The sequence below is a fragment of the Cyanistes caeruleus genome, chromosome 1 (genome assembly GCF_971803275.1).
Source record: "Cyanistes caeruleus chromosome 1, bCyaCae1.hap1.1, whole genome shotgun sequence".
Classification (NCBI taxonomy): domain Eukaryota; kingdom Metazoa; phylum Chordata; class Aves; order Passeriformes; family Paridae; genus Cyanistes; species Cyanistes caeruleus.
This window is the reverse complement of record NC_141701.1, coordinates 34427734-34443263: the sequence shown is the minus strand read 5'-3', so window position 1 is coordinate 34443263 and position 15530 is coordinate 34427734. Positions and strand designations below refer to the sequence as shown.

Genomic DNA, 15530 nt, shown 5'->3' with positions numbered 1-15530 from the left:
CACTATAATTAGTTCATATGGAAAGACAGGTCCAGATAAGACAGTATCTTTAAATTGCCTTGGGAGTTTTGTATTGACATATCTGAGCTGACTGTACTGAGGTGGAAGGCAAACACAACTGAAGTTTCAATGAAAGAAATATAAAGCAGTGTAACATATTCAAAACTTACTTTAAAAAAAAAAAAAGACAGGTTTTTTTTTAAGAGGAAGATTTCAACATGGAAGCAGCCCTTTGCTGTTTTTGAATACTTTGCTCAAATATATTAAATATATTACTCAAATATGCTTCTTTTCTCCCTGAGAAAGCTGCTTAAGAACTGGAGGAAGTGATTTTATCTCTTTAAGCTTTGTGGAAGGCTTGCAGACTGGGAGATGTAGCCAGAAAGATATGTTTGTTGCATGCTAGTCAGGTAGTGAAAGATCTCAATCCCTATAGTGCAAAATTTCCGTTGTATGGTGTCAAGGAAAGAAAGGGTTAGGGATGTGGGTGGGACACCGAAGCAAAGAAAGCCTCAAGACAGACTTCTCTGAACTCTGAGCTCCCCATGAAGTCTGACAAATAACAATTAGAACTTTGACTAGAGTGGACAACTTTTAGTAGCTATTTGTAGTAATAGGTAAAAAAGCAGAAATAAGAAGTAGTTTCTACATGGCTCTGTTCCCTCCCTACAACTCCTGATTTTACTGTACCTGCTGTTTCTTGAACTTTGCTGTGCCTAAGGATGTGCTCTGGTTCTGCTGTAGTGGATTTAGCATTCCCCTGTCATCCAGAAGAATTCAGCAGAAAAAGACACTGTCTGAAAGGAGCATAGATCTGAACAAAGACCCCCCTAAACACTACCCATCACACCACATAATTATTTCCTGTATGCTCCATGTGAAATCTCCTGATCAGTGGACTTTTGCAAACTTTTGCTTTGTTGTTAATTGAGTAGTATGGGAAGACTTGGTTCATTCTAAATGTGGATTAAGTGACTAATTTTACTTTTATCAAAATTCTTCATGTTTCTTCAGTGCATTGTGTGTTTTGAATTGTTTCAGGTTTTTTTTCCTTGTGTAGCAGCATTTTCAAAAGTTGTCGTGGTTTTAAACCAATAACTAAGAAAATCACTTATTTCTTGCTGTGAGATATGGATTAGAACAAGAGCAAAACAGGCATAAAACTTAAAAGGAAAAAAAAAGAAAGTTTATTGACAAACTACAATAATAATACCAGAATAAACTTCCAGAAAAACCTTTTCATCCCCTATCAAAAACTATTCCCTTGTTCACATGACAACAGAGACAAAAACTTTGGAACTTTGGTGGTTAAAACAGTCCTAATTCTTGCTACAGTCTTTTCACCAGTCTTTGTAGGGAAACAGAAGTTTCTTCCTGTTAATTATGGAGTTTCTCACAAGAAAACTATTTTTGTTATAGTTTTCCATTGCCCTAATGTTAGCTGCCCCAGAGCTGCTGTTATCAGAGCCCACTCCTCCCATTTTCCCATCACTCTGAGGTGTGTATGGGCCATGAGTCTAGGGATGGCATTTTAAGGATGTTATTCAAAGGCAAAAAAAGTCTTCTTCATCTGTTTCTGTGAGCTTCACTAGAAAACAGTTTTCTCATTGCCTCTCAAGGCTTCAAATCTCCCAGCACTTCACTATACCATAATTACTCTACTTTTTACTCAAATTTACACTTTGAACACTTTATTCCTCCCTACATACTGTATCATGAATTAAAGGAGTTCTTTTCAGGACTTCATTGTCCATCTCCATAGTTTTAACAGAAAGATATTTCAGCTTAATTAAAGCATCTTCTTAATTCTCTACCTTTTCTGGAGCTTCTTTTCTTTCCTGTCACTGGTAGTTTATAAAGTCTCTTTTCATGTTGATCATTCTCTTTTTCTCTCTCTGGATAAAAAGATTAATCCGCAAGTCTCATCTGGGTAATGAAAGAGTTAAAATCTTGCCCAGGCTTTTGTAGATGGTTCAGAGATCTCTGCCGAACAGGAGCTGGAGCCGTCTGCGATGGAAGGTTCTTCATAGCTGCTCTGGAGAGTGTGGCTGTCTCTGCTTGCTGCAGGTCCAGAGCCTCTCTCCTTCTTCACTGGGCAGTTTCTAGTGAATGTAGTTACAGCAAAACCTGCAGCCGAGCCAGAGATTGGGCCCGGCTCGGCCCGGGCCCGAGGAAAACCTTCCCCAGGCCCCCCCCATCTCCCGGCCGGGAGCCGCTGGGCCCGGCCCCATCCCCGCCCGGCCGCATGGCCTGGGCAGGGACGGGAGGCCTGGAGCTCCACCACCCTTCACAGCCAGGAAACAAAGAGAGCCCAGAGAGCTCTGCTTTTACACTTTAAGGTAGGGTTCACAAGTTGATCCCACATTTCAATGGCCTAAACTGCTGTCAATTCCCAGCAATGACCAATAATTGGTCAGGAGAAAAGACTCCAGGCAGTTCCCAGCAACTTCAACTTCCTTAAAGGTAAAGTAACTCCATGAAAAAAGTGCTTTTCTATTTTTGGCAAATCATCTCATGCTGGAGCTCAGCACACTGTAATGTTTTGGTACAGGCTAGTCACTATGAAATACCACTAAAATTCACTGTGCATCATCAGAAGGAATTTTAGCAAGTAGAAGAGTGATTGAATTTCTGGTCCATGTTCAGACAAAACTTTCTGCACTTATTTGTAACCCTCTGAAATAAAATAATCCTAAACAAATGCCATTGTATTGTTTACGGGATTTTAGGAAAGAAAGGAGTAATATAAAGTAAAATTCTAAATTATCAAATTGAGAGGAGGTATAGTTGATGTCATGTCACTTAAGAGCTACTTCTTTAGGTGAAAATGTATTTCTTCTTGTAATTAGCTTGAAGTTGCTGTCAACAACAATAATTTGGGAAGGTTAGTGTCTCTAAACATCTAAATGCATTGGAAATATTTCTGTGATAACCTCATGATAGAAGCAATAACAAGTTAAGTGCAGAATACTTTATGGCAAGGAAATTTGCTAAATAATCCTTATTGCCTATCACCACTTTATTCCTTCTATTATTTTTAACTTTACAATTAAATTTTCTACTGCACTACAGTGATTAAAATTCTTCTACTTGCCTCCAATGTCTGAGTCATAGATATTTGTCAAAACCTTCTTAATGAACACACTCAAGTATAAAGTTACTGTATTATTAACTCAATGCATTATTAGTCATATAAGTTGGTTAAGAACTTACTGTTCTCAAACCTCTATCCCTGAATAGGAAATCCACTTTCCTGCATTAAGTTTCTTCTGAATTCTTGGTGCAACATCCAGTAGGAAGTGTGGTTGCTTTTGGAAATGTGTGAATGAGCAAAGGTAACAATAAAGAAGGAATGATAACAGTATGGACATGAGCATTTGAAACAGAACTTATTTTCCCTATGCACAGAATGTATTCTCTACTCTGTAACCAAGTAATTTCCTGCTATCCTCAGTGGGTTATTCTATTGTGGGTTTTTTTTCACCTTCCCTCTTCCTAGATTTCATTTTAGGATTTCACCTGTGCTTGAACTCTTTCAGAGTGCTATTGTCTTAAAACAGGACGTTTCCAGTAGAGTTATGTGGTGTTTATTGTATTTTAGCTCATCGGGTTTGATATCAAATGTCAACCACAGGGTGCGCAATCCGGCAAAATTGCCTTGATCTTAACATGTACATCTTTTTCAGAAATAGTACAAGGTTAGTTCTTGAAATGGTAAGAATTCCAGAGCATGTATATGAGCTAACAGTATTTTGAAGGATTCCCGACAACTACAAAAAAAAAGCTCCTGAATGCAATGTTTGAGGGTGGATTTAATTAAATAAACATCTGGTTTTCTGCAATGCTGAAAATAAAGAGGCAAACTTGTTGGAGATTTCCTTCCAGAAGGAAATGCTTAGCACATTGCTTGGCCCCAACTAGAAGGAAAGGGAAAAAAATAAAGACTATTTTTAGAATCTGATCAAAGCATGACTTGAATTCCTATACTTAAGTGTCATAAAATGAAACTTGTGTTTATTATGATAAAAATACAGATTCATGGAAAAATGGAACATCTGTTTCAAGAAAGATGATTTTGAATATAATGACTTTCTCACTCAATTTCCTAAGTGGTTAAATTTATTGGCCTAAATTCAGAACTGTGTAGGTGTCTGTCTCAATTGGAGAATGGCTCAGCAGCTGAAGGAGTTTTTCAGTAAAATTTGTGTGCATGTCTCAGTGAGAGAAGAAAAACAAAAACTGTTGCATTTTTTGTAAACTGGAGGCTGAACAACCCAATCTAAGTCATAGGCCTACTTAGTGACAGTAGCATGGGGTATTCTGTTCCTTTCCATTCCAACATATCAGGTAATATTTTACAAATTTCTGTCTTAAACTCTGGAATTTCTAGCCCTTCCATGTTTTATTTGTTTCCTATACCCATAATCAAGTACAGAAGAGTAAATTCTGACTTTTATCACTATTAACTTACTTGCCAATGACTCAGTATAGTCAAACCTCTGTACTTGACAGAAGTTTGCCCAGAATATGCAGATTAAATACCTTATTTTTGTAACAAAAAATAACAACCAATGCTGCTTTTTGTTTCAAGGTAATAAAAGTAATTTTTTTAATGTCAAAGAGGGATATATAATGAAACGAGGATGAGGGAGGTTTTGTTTTAAATTTCTTGTGTATAGTCTTTCTCCTTGAAGTCCTTTTATTTTTCTATATGGTCATGGTAGCCCACATTTCAGGCCTCTCACCTGAGCTGTTTCCTTAGAATCATTGCTGTCAAAGGTTATCAGAAGCCAGTTATACCTATGTGGCCTGCAGGCTCCAAGACTTTATGGGATTTTAATTTCCATACCAGCTATCCTCAAAAGGCACAGAGTATTTGGTTGGGGTGCTACCCACAGAAGAGGATTGCTGTACAGTCTTTAGTGACCCAGTAGGACAGAGGGAGGTAGAACTAGTCTAGATTCACAGTATAAACCTGCTTTTCAGGTGCCACCCCCCCCCCCCCCCAACTGAATAATTTATATGATTTGTTGGAAGATGATTAAAATAGGTTTGTTTCTACAATACATGGCATTTTTAAATTGACAGATTACAAAAATGCTGGTTTCACTGAAAGTAGCCTGTGATTTCTACTTGCAAGTACTGTAAATACACAGTTAATATGTGTATCTACTACTATGAATAGCATAGTAGTAGTGATTTTACATTTAGGTTGAGCAACTCTATCATCTCCTCTTACAAGCACTGAGTTTAAATGTCTGAAAACTTTGAAACAGCAAATTGCTTTTCAAGTTCAAGTCGCTCATCCCTGTGGTAGTTTCAGTGCACACACTTAATGAAAGATGTTTGTGACAGAAGGTTTTGGTAATACTGGTTCAAAAAGTATTGTAGGTAGTGTAGTTTAGTTTTAGCTGTGCAGCAGAAAGTCTCACCTGTTTCTGGGATGAGAGTGACCCCTCATATGATACTGCAAAATTGAGCCTTCCCCCATGAGAGGGACAGCTTGGAGCTGGATAAGGGAATTTTCCTACTGGGCTGGATATCAACTGTAGCTTGGTGTTCCTGCTGAGTGCCCATGGGAAGGCTTAAGGTATAGCTCCACCCTTCATAAAAACTTGTTATGGTTGTCAGCCCTTTGAATTGCATGGTAGATACGGCAGTATCTCTGCTTCATCCTTCCTCAGGCATGTTTTTCATCTCTAAGGGATGTGGTGGAGAGCAATGCTCACCCCAGATGTAGAAAGAAGCAGTGCTTTCATATAATATGCCCTTCCATTTTTCTCCCTTTCAGCTCCAAAGTCTAGGAACAGGCAAATCCTAAGTATTACGTGGGCAGGGGAGTGACAGGGGATTTTTCTGCAGTAGCAGTGTTATGTAGGACAACAAAATGTGACTTCTGATCTTGTTTTCTTATTCCCTTGGACTTCAGCAAATAGAACAGCACTAACAAAATTCACTGACCTCTGATCACACCAGCATGGATTGTGATCTTGTCAGAAGGTGTCTGAGAAGTGACATAAACACTGTTCATGTCCACTGTCTTTGGATGAAATGTCTCAGAGGGAAAAAAAGTATCTTCAGAACCTTGTTTTCATCATCTAGCAGTATATTTTAGAAAGAGAAGAAAATTAGGAGGATAAAATTAGCAAAGGGTAGTAATGTGAGACAGATAATCCTCACAGCCATACTGTCACACTGAACTTGAATCGTGAATGAGGCAATTGTAAATAGGTCAGGTAGCCTGAATTATATATACTTAAAACATGTATTAAATGTGTTAGTTTATGACAGGATGCTGGCACAGTAGCAGATTTTGTTAGAACTGTTGGGAAAAGGTTGTGTTTTTCTATACTAAAAATTAAATTCTTCAATCAGAAAAGACAAAGTTTTGTATAAAATCCTTTCTATGAAAAAAATCCCATCCTTTTTTAGAAAGCTGAAACTTCTCGTACAATTCTGAAGCTTTAGGCTGATATTTTTTGTCTTCCTCACAAAAAACTACTATTTTTCTGCAAAGTTGAAGTTTTGTGTAAAAACAAACCAATACCCTTTAGAAAGTATCTAACCCTTTAAAATGCAAATTGTTAGTAAGTACTATTCCAGCAAATATGAAACACAGAATAAAATATTGTTTACTCTTTAATACAGAAAAGCAATGAAATGGAAAAAAGTGACCTGTTTTTCTGCAATTATGGTCAACAAGCATTACACACAGCCCTAATTTATGCCTAATTTATATCACTGAGTGCACTTTGAAAATGTTTCAATGTTCAATTTTGGATAAAACTGTAAAATTAGTATGCTAGTACTGGTGCTGTCTTAGAAGGGAAATATGTTGTAGTGGCTGTGGGTGACATTCATCTTTAGCTTATTTGATCACTTGATCCTGAAAGGAACTGGGGTGGTTAGTTAATACAGATCTGAAGTGGCTTTACTTAGAGACCTGGATTGTGTTCCAGCATGATGGTTGTGCAATCTCATCTCTGTAAACAGACTGCATTCTCCTCAGGACAGTCTGAGCTATTGCTCAATATTCACAGCTGTGACATACAAAGGATGAGCAGTAGGATGAAGAACTGTGAGAGCAGAACGCATGATCACTTTTTGGCTCTTAATTGAATCCATTTTTCTTGGGACTACTGTGGTTAGATCAAGAAGAGGAAGTAACTGCTGCTGTCGCATGCCGAAACCATTCAGAACATGTGTAGATGACAGGAGAGTCCTGGCTTTTGCAGGCTTTCCAAGTTGACTTTGACTCCCTCAAGTCAGGAAACTCATCAGACCCTGGGTGTATGCTTGGTGCAGCCAGCACAATAGATAATTATCAATAGGATTGCATGTCTGGGTGGACATGCACGTGGACAGCAGCTGTGTCCCACAGGAGCATGATTTTTCAGACTAGCAAAATTCACCTCAGAATTTAAGGCTGGCTTTCTTGAGAGATAAATTTCTCTTTACAAGACATAGAAGTGCTGCAAATTTTTCATGTAACTTTTTTTTTAAAAAAATTTTTTCCTTGGTTAAAGTTGCTTCTCTTACATTAACTTTTATGAAAATGCCTGATGCCTTTTCACATGAATCTGTCTTGAAGCAAAAATGAGGCATGGGAAATTTCATCCCAAACATCTAAACCTTACCAAAATTCTGATGTCTTTGGAGTAGGTTAGGAGGAAGTATACTAGACAATACCAGCTGCATATACCACTCTTAGCTTTGCCCAAGTTTTATGTCTTGCTGGTTTTTAATTTCTGTTTTTGTGCTTGGTTTGATCTAGTGTAGAAGTATCTACCCTTAGTGATGTTCAAGTCACAGGTTGCTTCAGCTTCCAATTTCATCATGGCATAGATTATGTCTTGTAAAGCCCTCATTTTCAGACATTTCTGAATAAAGTTACTGAGGATAGGAGTTACTGGATAAAGTTGGCCTGATTTTCAGGAGAGATTTTTGCACGAAAGTAATATAGTTTGGAAACTTTTTGTGATTAAACTATTCACAAAGCTGGTGTTAAGCATTATTACAGATAATTACATAATTACAATGCAATAAATTACCATGGCTTGTTTTTTCAGTCTTTCCAGAGAATCATTATACTTGTGAGTTTGTATAAGAAACTTTTGCTTAGTTGATGCAAAGTACTTCAGTTCTCACTAAAAGAGAAATCTCTTTCCACTCAATTTTAGGGGTCCAACATCACAGACACGTGTACAGAAATGCTGCGAAGTGGACTACTACTGAAAATTTCAGCAGGAAATATCCAAGAGAGGATATTTTTTCTTTTTGATAATCTTCTGGTATACTGCAAAAAAAAGCACAGGTAAATGGTTACTTTCAAAAATAATGTGTTTTTCTCACAGTAGTACTGATCATGAGTATGCTGTTCTATGGGAACCACAGCATAAAAGTTTACATTTAAACTTATCAACCAAAGAGAATTGTATTTAATTCAAGCAATTGGAAAGACAAATTATATGGATGCAGAGTCCTAGGGGTGAAATGTGGGGAAAAAGAATCTGTTTTGTCAGCCTTCCACAGCAGGTTATATGTGATGGCCTCCCTCTCTCCTAGGAAGTGTAAACAGTCTGAATTTTTAGTTCAAACAGATTAGTATTGTAGCTTGTGCAATGAAATAAGTCTCTACAGATTCAAGAGTTTCATGCCTTATATTTGTAATCAGGGAAAACAGCCAGAAAGCTGCTGCTTGCTGCATTCCAAAGCACAATTCCTTAGTACAGCAATGAGCTTCTGTAGATGATGTTGTAAAAAATAAGGGTGCTCCTATGTACATATATTCACCTTGATGCTCAGGTTTGTCTCTTTAATCCAGAAGTTGTTTTAAAGTAGCCACTAAATACGTATTACTGGGTAGGTATTTGATAGATTCCAGGATAAATCTTCTTCCAAAAATTTCTGATATTTGTTGAAGTTTATTGTCCAGCAGTGACAAATAAGATGCTGGTTACATAGTATCTTTTCAGTTGTCCTCCACTAAGTTACATATTTTTGTAGCCATATTCTCACTAAAATGAACTATTGGATGAAAATCTCAAAATATATGGAAAGTTGTCTGTGGTTTCTATAGTTTGAACAATCAAGTCCTTGGCTGGTACCATGGTGGCATCTCTGCAGATATAGGAGTAACTCAATTTAGAATATAATTTCCAAGTTTAAGATAGGAAATTGATTATTTCTGGCAAGATACTTTAAATATTGATTGGCAAGTATGTAAAGAGAGAAATTGCATTTTGTTAATTTTACAAAAATTGTCTTGCCTTTATGGTCTGAGATATTTTATGTAATTATTAACTATCCTTTTGTGGCAGAGTTGTGTAAACATGGAATGTCATATTTAGATTTACAGTTTTAAAACTTAGTAGAGCTATTTGATTTTCTCACTTTGGAAAGAAAAAAATATGTAATACTGAAACTTTATGCTTTATACTTATTTTGCTTTTTTTTCTTTCTTTGTATTTTTAATGAATTACTCAATTTTTGAATAATAAATTTACGGTGCAATATTACACATAAGACAGTAAAGAAGTAATGAATGAGAGGCAGATAATTTCCTGAAAATTAGTACCTCTTTGGAGTGAATGAAGGTCAAAATCCAGGAGATCCTTTATTCTTAGGAACTGACCTTTGTTTGATATACAGTATTAATTATCATCATAGGCAGAAATGGATAGACAATAATCCCTGGCTTATCTGAGGTGTGAAAAGCTGTCTAGAACTGGGGCTCTCCAAAGGCATTTGCTTTGCTGGGAACAGTTACAGCAATGCAAAGCCTTTTAGAATATATTGCAGTGAAACTGCCACAAAACCTCAGCAATCCTTAATTACAATTCTTGGTTAACCCTTACATTAAGAAGGAAAAATGTTGTCTTCATTCTTCCCTACATAAATCCCATTTATGATGCTAATGTACGTAGGTCAAGATTTGAAACCAAAGATGTTCTCATTTAATTCTTTTCAGTCACACGAGCCCCATGCTGAATTTCTAGACTAACATAGGGAGACCACATCAGCAAGGAGGAAAGGCTCGCATTTTTTTTGTCTTTGAAGGCAAACAGCATGTAGGTACCCAAGTGTTGGAACAGAGCTTTTACAGAGTGAGACTTTCCCGATGAGCTCTCATTCAGGCAGGAATTTGCAGCTTGCTCATATCAGCCGTAGCACCTTTGCACTTCCGTCAGCAGCGTCCCTATTCAGCAGTGGTGCCACAGTTCAATTGCACAGGTCTAAAGGCACTGTGATCCTCACTGTGGTCTCTAAATGCTGCATGTCCAGGTAGCAGTGTAGAAATACAGAAGAGGGGAGTGGATGACTTGCTTGTCTGCTCTTTCTTTTTTCAGGAGATTGAAGAACAGCAAAGCATCTACAGATGGCCACCGTTACCTTTTCCGGGGCAGGATAAACACGGAAGTGATGGAAGTAGAGAATGTAGATGATGGAACAGGTGAGTATATTTGTCTGGCTCATTTCCTGAGCTGTCTTTTGAGGTGCTCATGTCAAATGCAGCTTCATAATTTCTTTGAGAATGGAGGATGCTCCTTTATATTTAGAAAGAGGAAGATGCTGCTTTAAAAGCACTATCTATTAATAACAAAGTTCTGCTTCTGAGACACATCTTTGCTTTCATCCATTATTAGCTGGGCAGCCATAGACAACTATTTTATGCTTATATGAACAGTAATAAAATAAGGTGACATTTATTGCTCAACTGAAATTGCATATTTAACTTCACTTTACAGCATTCCAACACTCTTAAAGAACTTATCCCTAGGTACATGGTATATTTATAGCAGCAAGTGGAAAGCCTACCTCTTTTGGGATAAAACACTATAAATGCTAAAATTGTAACATAAGAAAGGTCTTTTTAAAAACATCTTTAGGGATATAAGCTGTAAGATTACTTGAAATTTTCCTGACATACATCAGTAAAGTGAAAACCCAAAGTATTCCTAGACATGTCAATTTTTGTTTTAGAAACTTGAGTTTAAACTTTGAGCTTAACAGAAATTACTTTTCCTTGCAATTATAGTATTTTGGGCTTTTTCAATGTAAAGCTAAAGAAAAATAGCAGTATGTGAAACTTGCAGTGGCATTGCAAATATGTAAGCCTGGAGGGAATTTCTGTGAGTTATATATTGCTTCTCCTGATATTTTAAAATAGTGTTAGGTTTTTCCTCTGCTATGGATTCCAAGCATTTCTCAATGCAGTTTTGTTCTAAAATTAAGAATTAATAACAATGATTTTACTTTTAAGTAAGATTCATAGGAATTGAATATTTATTTTGAATTAAGATTTTTTTCTTCTATTCTTGAGTTCCTTGTGTTCAAAATAGTTTGCTCACTTCTTGTTTTACAGTAAAATTGACTTGGATAACAAATTGACTATTGTTCTTATTGCAACAAAATAGTTTATTGGAAGACTTTTGTCTTTTCCTCCATCTCCAGTTTTAAAGTCTTTCAACCTTTTTTCATGTGTTGTGTTTTTATTTTATTTCTTATTTTATAATTTTATTTTTGGCCTTTGGATTTTTTTGTATCAGTTTGCTTCTGTCTCTTGTCATTCACATTCAATTTTATAAGGAAATAACATTAATAAATGCCTGAAATTCATAACTGAAGTTATGAATTCTATGAAGTCTAGAACTGAAATTTTACTGCTGCCAGACAAATTACTGTAGTGCTGCAATGTGGGATGTCTGTTCCTAATCCCAGAATTTTCTGAGAGCATTATTTTTCAGTCCTTTCATTTGTGTTCCAGATATATTTATATATATAGGTATTACATAATTAAATAGTTATCTATATTTATATATGTATACACTGTATTAATGTTTGAGAGTAGGACTGATAATTACTTTCTTTTCTGTAATTAGTTTTATCTTACCATTTCTGCAATTTGGTAAGCATTCAGAATTCACATCTTGTTCCCCTAAGCTCTTGCAAGGCTTCTTGACTTGGTTCCATGAACAATGTTACCACTGAACCATTTAAGCTATTGATAAAAGTGGTGAAAAATGCTGAACATAAGGTAGAGCACTGTGGTGTCAGACTTGATTCATTGTCTTTGCTTACCAGACTTTTTTTGTAAGAACTCCTTGACATCTGTTTTGGGTTATGTCCTTCACCAGGCCCACTGATCTAGTTAGTGATTTCAAGCTATCCATGGGTACACTGCAGTGAATTTCTTCAATCCTCTATGAGTTAAATATATTTTACTCAATATTCTTTACCCTGCTATTCCCCTTTTCCAGCCTGTATCCCTGCCCAATGCTTAGCTTTATTTGTATAAAATCTCAGTATTTTGTTTATGCAAAAAAGACAGCTGATTATTTCAGTCTTTCCTGTCATGTGCTGTTTGACTTTCATTTATTTTCTTTCATCTTCTTAAATATGCTTTAGAAATAAAAGGAAGTTTCCCTGTTTGCATCATGTCACTTTCTAAGACAGCATATCTTTGCTTGTGAGTACCTAGAGGATTATACCCACCATCTTCTTCCTGATGAATATTCCAAGAATGTTATTCATCTTTATGCTATACTATTCATCTTTAGCTGATTCCTCCTCACATATTGTCATGTGTTTAGTGCTGGATTTAGAAAATGTTTCTTTGATCCTCTATCTGTCCTACCTTTCTTCATTTACTTGTTCTAGCTATTCATCCTTGGTCTTTTTCACATTGTTCATTTTCCTTCCTGCCTGTTTGTTTCCTTCCCTAGTGAATCTTCATTTATAATGTGGCTAAGAACAAATAGTCTTCCTCTATGCTCCAGACACCAGTTGTCAGTTGTGTGTCCTTCAGCCACAGGAAATTTTGCTACCGTCCCCATTTCCTATAGCCTTGCGCCCAGTCCTGGAGGATTCATGATTCCTTTCCCCTTGTTCTGGGAGCCATATCAGATCTTGTCACTTTTATATACACATTATTTCCAAGCTCCATACTCCTTTCCACACTTCTGTGACATCATTAATAGTTTGGTTAGTCTGATTTCTAACTTATTAGAGTTGGTGGATGCTTAATCCCTGCAAGCATTTGAGGTAAGATTGGATGGAGCTCTGCGCAACCTGATCTAGCTGAAAATGTTCATTGCAGGCTATTTCTAAGGGCCTTTCCAACCCAAACCGTGCTATGATTCTTCTTACCTACATTTCTTCCTTATCACCATATTTTCTGGTTTTTCCATTTCAGTTTATCCAATATCCCGAAATTTATTTTTCCTTGTAATTACTGCTATTTCTTCCCTCTCTCCTTTGGTTCACTTTGAAATATGGAAATTCCTGTGTTAATTTCCTGGACTATGAAGTCTTTCTGCCTTTTTCTTGTCATCCTCCCCTATTTTTTATTTAAGTATACCTGCTCTTTTCCTTCCTTGTGAGTCTTCTATATTCCCTCTTCTCACACAGATATTTTTTCTTTCACTCAGATCATGATGTTCTTCTTTAACCTTCAACTGTTCTGCTTTCTTTACTGTTCTCATTTGTTACACCCAGATGTCTTTTTCTTGTCCCCTGTAGTCATCTGTGTTTGAACTGTAACCCAGTACTGTTCTGCTGCTTCCTTTTTGTGTCATTGCATTCCCAAGAGGAATAATATAGTTATCCTAGTGTCACTCACATTGGCTTTGCATGTGCTTTTTTTGGTATTGTATTATTTTATTCTCTTTAATCATCTATTACCTATCAATTTATGTAACTCCTAATTTAGAGTGGAAGCTTTGGGTGCAGAGTTTATTTTCATATTTTCAACATATTTTCATATCTCTGCAGGACTCTTTGTCATGCACCCCAGGTGGATCTCTTTATAGACATTAAAGACTATTGAGTCTAGATGATACTTCCACAGTTCCTCACTGCAGATTTTGGGATGCCCTGCTCACGTTATATAAGGAGCCATGGAGCTCCAGGGAACAGGGCAACTGAGAGTATTTGCTCTCAGCATTGGTAGATGTAGGAATGTAGTCTTCGTTGTTTGTGAGTAGAGCATAGAAATAGCAAAACAGATTCCCAGTGTGGTTTATTATCATGCTAATGACATGCCTACAGAAATTAACAAAGCTTTTTCTGAAAAACAATTTTTCTTTGATGAAATTAGGCCTTGGCTGAGCAGTACAGTTGGTGTAAGCTTTTTTGTTTTTGTTTCAGCACCATGAAGCACTCTGCTTTTCCTTGATTGCACTGATTAAAGTGGAATGCATATTACTTATCAGGGCAGACTATTTATGATCTTAAAATTATGTGGCTACACAATCACCTGCAAGTATTAGAAAACTGATTTTATGGTAATGGTATTCTTTTTTCAGTACCAGTTTCTAAAATTCAGTTTTGAGAGAAAAACATATTTCTAAAAGGATTCACCAGTTATTAAGTGAATGGTACTTAGTTTATGAAGAAAAGCACTTGAGACTTAGGAAATACCAGATTTATGTTTGCCTCTAGTTTAGTAGTTCTGTCCTCTCTAGTCTTGGAATGAGGCATGATATAAAAAAAAACACATGATAAAAGTAGCTGGAAACTACTTCAAAAAGTATACATGGAGGATGGCAGATGATATTGTGCAGCAATTATTTCCTTGGTATTTCTGAGCACTGATAGTCCTAAGAACCTCTAAGAAACTTAAAAGAACTTAAATACAGAGACCTTCATAAGGGAAGAAGAAAATTCTTTTGTGTATAGCTGCAACAAATTGCTTCTTATGCATCACTCTTTGAACAATATATTGTAGTTCAAATTACAAACTTTAATGTATTACCAAGTCACGTTAAAAGATGATGTAATCTTTCAACACCTTTCCTAGGGAAGCTGTAGTTTTAATGATTTGTTGATCCTGCTTGTTCAGACTTTGCATGGAGCAAACAGCAGTCTCGTGCTCTTCTTCCTTCTGTAACCATTATGTCAGGTTTGCAAGTTATTTGTTTAGCCAGACTGGCAGCTGTGATTGCATTGATGTGAAGAGTGTGCATATGTGCAGAGCAGCTGGTCACTCCAGACATGCACACCTCCTGGCTGGCCAGCAGCTCTTGACCAATTTTTGCCCAACATCCAGTCCAAAGAAGGTAGGAGTTTATATGGGATGACAGTGTAATGCTGAGCTGCTCTTGCCTATGGACATGGGTGTATGGGGAGAACAAAGTGCTCATGGCAGCCTTGGAGAACTGTGGGGGTTGCTCCCCTTCTTGGAGAGTGTGAAGAGCAAAGCAGAAAGCAGACGTGTTACAGTTAGAAACAGAGGCTGCAGTCAGAGTGGGCATCACAGCAGTGCGTTACTACAGCAAAGCTGGGCACATTTGCTGCACATTTTCATCCACCTGAGCTCAGTACTCTCATTGGGCAGTCACAGTACCTAGCTTAGTGATGGGGCTTTTCCCAGGATTCTGTGAGTTTGTGGTGGAATGAGGTGAGTGTGGTCAAACAGACAGGGTATTCCTGGCCCTGCAGTTACAAATCCTCAGATGCTGAGGACGCTGCATATTTAATAAGTCATCTCTACATTGAGAGGTTCCAGTGTCTGGACACATCATTCTTTT

General features: G+C 37.0%; 1 protein-coding gene across 5 annotated transcripts in view; it reads left to right on the top strand.

The window, feature by feature from the left end:
• Positions 1-15530, top strand: part of PREX2 (phosphatidylinositol-3,4,5-trisphosphate dependent Rac exchange factor 2) — a 173208-nt gene that overhangs the window by 56827 nt on the left and 100851 nt on the right. For 3 of the 5 annotated variants that reach the window (XM_086885723.1, XM_086885719.1, XM_023920933.2), the window contains 2 exons: positions 8181-8314; positions 10350-10453. In XM_086885723.1, coding sequence (XP_086741849.1) covers positions 8181-8314; positions 10350-10453 — 238 coding nt within the window. Of the gene's footprint in view, positions 1-1976; positions 2464-8180; positions 8315-10349; positions 10454-15530 lie in introns of those variants that run through there. The other 2 variants (XM_086885733.1, XM_086885742.1) reach the window with 2 other exon arrangements.